The sequence below is a fragment of the Hyperolius riggenbachi genome, chromosome 2 (assembly GCF_040937935.1).
Source record: "Hyperolius riggenbachi isolate aHypRig1 chromosome 2, aHypRig1.pri, whole genome shotgun sequence".
In the NCBI taxonomy this organism is placed as follows: domain Eukaryota; kingdom Metazoa; phylum Chordata; class Amphibia; order Anura; family Hyperoliidae; genus Hyperolius; species Hyperolius riggenbachi.
In genome coordinates, this window is record NC_090647.1 from 34,769,945 (window position 1) to 34,775,505 (window position 5,561).

General features: G+C 40.7%; 1 protein-coding gene across 1 annotated transcript; it reads right to left on the reverse strand.

Moving 5' to 3' along the window:
- Nucleotides 1-1,323: 1,323 nt before the first annotated feature.
- On the reverse strand, nt 1,324-2,133 carry LOC137544757 (odorant receptor 131-2-like). Its single transcript, XM_068265848.1, has one exon. It carries the CDS (start codon nt 2,131-2,133, stop codon nt 1,324-1,326), a length of 810 nt encoding a protein of 269 aa, XP_068121949.1.
- Between the last annotated feature and the right edge of the window lie 3,428 nt (nt 2,134-5,561).

Below are 5,561 nucleotides of genomic sequence, written 5' to 3' on the forward strand. Positions count from 1 at the left end.
TCCATTTATTTCCCTGCCTAGCTGCTTATCAGAAACACCCTCTGATTACTTGTGTTTACAAGCAAGGCTGAGGTGACTCAGTGATTGGATGTGTAAAGAAAAAAAGACAGTACAGTTGTTAGTATACACCTCAGTGGGAGTGTCTGAAGACTCTGGGAGGAGGGCAGCTAATGAATACACAATGAGCAAGAGAAGGGAGGGGGGGAAATAAGAGTCAGGGAGGATATGATGTCAGCATTAGCTTGGTGAAATGGCCACTGCCTAGAATAGGATTTTCTGCTTTTCCTTTATAAAATTCACAGGAATCATTACGTGGATAGCACAATACATCTGTTATGTAAGTAGAAGTAGTATTTATCTACCTATATATGTGTTTTTCATTTCTAGGTTAGCATGGGTGTCGCTTGTAATGCTGTGAAAAAAGAAAAATTTTCAGTTCTGGGAATAGAAATTCCTTGTTGGTGAGAGGTCTGAGGAGTAGTGATGGGTGTAATGACCAAATTATGATTACTCGAAACTTCACGTAATTGACAAAATTATGATTTTAGCCGCTATCGAAAATTTGTAATTTTGCGAATTTACGCAAAATTTTGTGTTTATGTGGAATTTCGTAATGACGATAGTTTTTCATAACTACGATCGGTTTTGTAACAGAAACGAATCAGAATTTCGTGTTTACTGCGGAATTCTCTAAATTGTGTTCCAGTTCAGAGCCTCCTGATACATTTAAAGTGACAACACGTGCAGGGACCTTTGCATTATCAGATATTGCAAGGCCAAGAACCAAGTGTCTCAGCATGCATGACCGCTAAGTGCACCTTTACAAAGAGCACCTGTCTTATAAGTGGCTGCAGGTAGAGCCTCCTGATACATTTAAAGCGACAGCATGTGCAGGGACCTTTGCATTATCAGTAATTGTAATCAGTAATTAGTAATCAATGAGTGACTTTCCTGAGCTTATTAATAACTTAAATTTGAAAAATTGCTATTAAAAACAAAATTGTCCATTTCCGTAGTTAAAATAACTGTTTCTATAGAAAATGCGAAATTATGAAATGTCGCGTTAAACACAAATTTGCGCAGAAACACGAAATTATATGACGAAAATTTTACTTACGGAATTCCGAATGACTGTTTATATGGCAATTACGAAATTACAAATTCCCGACGTAGTGGCAAAATTTACGTCCAAAATGATGGAAACACGAAATTACGCAAATTTCGGCTCAACACTACTGAGGAGTACGGACTGAATGGTTGGCAACCATGGGCTGTGGCTAAGCCATTTTAAGATACCCTGCTGTGTCCTATGGCCAGTAGCTATCAATGCAGAAGATTCATAAGGAAGCCAATTTTTGGGGGTAGGGGCAGATGTTTTCTTATGTGCCTCCTCAATTCTGCATCTCGTATCCCATAGATCAGAGGGCTCAGCAACCTCGGCACATAGGTAAAAATGGTAAAACTACATAACGTGAAAACTTCAATAAATTGTCCAAGTCCAATTTCAGTGAAATTGGCAAGCAGGGAACACATGCACAAGAACAGTTGGACACCATGGATCAGGACCGTCTTCCCAGCTTTGGAGGCAGAAGATGTTTGTGAGTTCTTTCTCAAAGCCACCGACATGATTTTGACGTAGGAAAAGAGAATAGTTAGTCCTACAAAGGTGAAGCATAAGACAAAATTGAGGAGGCGAATGACGGTTTGTACAGAATTCACCAACAAATATAACGTTAAACAAAATATGTGAATATGTAAAGGGTCCTTCAAGGTGACACTTATGACCACTGACTCTACTGCATAAGGGATGGTTGACCAAACCCATATGGCAACGACCACTATCATGGCTCTTTTAGGCGTACAAATCAAACAGTGCCTTAACGGGAAGCAGATGGCAATGTAGCACTCTAATGACATGGCTGCCAGGTAGTACTGCGTGGCAATAAATGTAGCTATTGACAAAGTGTATAACGTACAACACAGAGGCATCAGGATGATCAGTAACTGCATGGCAAGTATGTACATAGTGAAACATAGCATGAGATTTAAGCCGTCATTGATGAGCATGAAGGCAAGGAGGATGTACCGGGGGTTGTGGTAGATGTCCACACTAGAGAAGATGATGTAAAGCATAGTCACAGCGAGACAGAAGAAGATACAGGCACCAACTATCATCAGTAGTAGTAAAGAAAGCTTTACAGAATCTGATGTATTGTTACTTATGATGGACTTTGTCAGGTTTTTGAAAAATATCGAGGCATTGGCTTTTTCCATGGAAAACGTAGTATCTTCTCACTTCGTAAAAAAGAAAAAAAAAAAAAGTTTAGGTTGAGACACAAAAAAAACAAAAGTCAGTTTTGGAGTTCTTTTTTCAAGTGGTTCAAATGACTATTGCTAAAAATCTGAAACAGGCTGACTGCAGGTTGGGTTGTGAATGTGGTACTGTTAATTGTATAGCTATAGGCTTGCTGAATGTACACCACCAACAGTTCTGGATGTAAGCCTGGTTTCAGGGGTATAAAGACTTTTACACATTCAGTAGTGATGCATTGTGGGAGACAACACTCATTAAAGCGGAATATAACCCTGCATTTCAACTTTGCTCTAAAACATTATTTACAATATATTATATGCAACCAGCATTTTTTTTTACTAGACCAGCATTGGAAGGGTTACACAGGGCTTTAAAGTTTCTGGAGATTTCTGCAGACGCATCCGAAGCTGAAATAGATACATTTTGTTTACATAAATGTATCTAAGTGTTGAATGTGACTCATCTCTCTGACTGAGAAGGAGCTTGGAGGACAGCCAAAGAGTGTGTAACATTTATCAATAGATACATGTAACTAAATAGAATGTAACAATCTGAACTTCTGCATATCTCTCCACGGCACTTGAAACCTCTGTGTTTAACCCTTCCAATGCTGGTCTAGTAAAAAAAAATGCTTTTTGCATATAATATGCTGTAAATAATGTTTTAGAGCAAAGTTGAAATGCAGGGTTATATTCCGCTTTAACTTAAAGAGAATCTGTATTGTTAAAATCGCACAAAAGTAAACATACCAGTGCGTTAGGGGACATCTCCTATTACCCTCTGTCACAATTTTGCCGCTCCTCGCCGCATTAAAAGTGGTTAAAAACAGTTTTAAAAAGTTTGTTTATAAACAAACAAAATGGCCACCAAAACAGGAAGTAGGTTGATGTACAGCATGTCCACACATAGAAAATACATCCATACATAAGCAGGCTGTATACAGCCTTCCTTTTGAATCTCAAGAGATCATTTGTGTGTTTCTTTCCCCCTGCAGCTATGTTCCACTGAAGTGTCAGGCTGTTTCTTCCTGCAGAGTGCAGACAGCTCTGCCTGTATGTAATTCCTCAGTATGTGAAAGCCCAGCCAGCTCAGAGGAGGATTTATCCAGCTTGTAAAAGATAAGAGAGAAGAGAGAATCTGCCATAATCTAAATAATACACAGGCAGTGTGCATAGAGGGGCCTGAAAGGGGGAGTTCATAGCAGAACCACAACACTGAAGAACTTGGCAGTCTTCCAGACACAGGCTGACAAGTCTGACAAGAGAGAGATAAGTTGATTTATTACAGAGACTGTGATAGTAGAAAGTGCTGCAGTAAGCCAGAACACATTAGAATAGCTTTTGGAACTTGTGGGATGATAAAAAACAGGATGCAATTTTTGTTACGGAGTCTCTTTAAAGCTGACTTATCGCAAATAACTTGTTTTAAGAAGGAAAACTACACTGAGCATTGGCGTTTTTTAGCAGGAGGACTTTTCAGTCTTTTTAGTCTCCTATACTTTCCTAGTAGTTTTGGGTCACCCTGAGCTGCTTGGGTATTCTGTTAAAAAAAATCCTAGAACTGTAGCTATGTCAAGACACTAAGGCTTATAGCCTTTTAACTTTTCTCCAAGGAGAAGTTTTCAATAAAATACTTTTAAAGTAAACATGTGAGGTTAAGGATAATAAAAATAAGATACTTACCTTTGGAGGAGGAAGCGTCCTTCTCCACCTGAAGTACAGCCGCACTGCACCTGTGCAAGCCGCTCAGGCTTGGATAGAAATAGCTGAGTATCAATTGTGACAAAGCCAAAACGCCACAATTTTCTGGAATCTTACAGGGTAAAAATCCAGGAATAGGGATGGTTGGAAATGTCAATTTTTTTTTTTAATTCACAGAAATTGTGATTTCTGCCAATGCTGATTACAGATTTTACGGATTTCCAGGGTGTCCCATTGTTGCAGGCATAGGGTCTCTTGGGGAGACGTTGGGGGACTTGTTATACTCACTTACGGCCTCTTGTTAGAAGGCTTCCAGGCCATCTCCGAGACACAAATAATAATCTAGTCCTGGCCAGTCTCCATGACATTGAGTTGTCACCTGATTATATTTGGGTTACTATGGATGTTGCTTGCGTCATTGTATTCATTCATACCATTCAATCTGGGATTAGAAGCTTTAACTTTTCATTTGAACAAGTATTCTACCTTTGATTCAGTGCTTCAAATGTTTCTAATTGCAGCTGTGGAGTTTCTGCTGAAGCATAATTACTGTATATACTCGAGTATTAGTCTAGAAATGTAGGTCTGATTTCACTTCATACAAGTATAGGGGTCAACTTATACATGAATCACGGGCAACACTGAGTAATGTGTGTACTATTAGTGACACATTCCCATTTGCAATTTACCCAGTGCTAAGGGACACTTTCTTGATAAAGGAAATGCTAAGAAAATACAGGTCTGAAATTCCTGGCCACAACAATTAACAAGGAAAGTGGCAGGGGGGAAATACTGGGCTGCAGGAAGGGAGTGAATAATTGCAGCACTTGGGGGCCTGAAGGAGGTATTGGCTGCACGTAAGGGACAGGAGGGGTTAATGATTGCAATACTGTATGCAATACAGTCATTAATCCATTCTCGTCCCCAGACTCCCCAATCCTGATCCCCAAGTGCTGCCATGAACTTTGCTGGGTAGACAAATACTTGAGTCAATACAAAATTCCAGCTTAAGAGGGTTGAATATTGGAGTCGACTTATACACGAGGTCGACTTGTATTCGAGTATATTCGGTACCTAATGGTTGATCAGGGCTTCTTTCTCTAGAGGTGCAGAGCTTCTATAGGGGCGAAGTGTTTGCCCTCTCTTGCCAGTCTCTGTATGGGGTGGTTGGAGGACCTGCGCATCTTATCAGATGGAAACCCCTTTCTGCTCCAGATCGTGTGGTCTGAACGATACATAGGTGACCGCCTCTGCATTTGGCGGGGGCCTCACTGACAGTCTGACAGTATTACTGAACTACGTGAATTGTAACAAGCTACAGTTAAAGAAAACCTGTAATTATAAAAAGTTTCCCTGGGGGGTACTCACCTCGGGTGGGGGAAGCCTCCGGATCCTATCGAGGCTTCCCCGTCCTCCTGTGTCCCACGGCGGTCTCGTTGTGCCCCTCCGAACAGCGGGATGTAAATATTTACCTTCCCGGCTCCAGCGCAGGTGCAGTATCGGCTCTTCGCTCGGAGTTGGCGGATATAACCGATCGCTGTCGGTCC

Bases quoted from the DNA above. Each gene is read 5' to 3' on its own strand.
- LOC137544757 (XM_068265848.1), bottom strand. From the start codon at position 2,133: ATGCTTTACATCATCTTCTCTAGTGTGGACATCTACCACAACCCCCGG.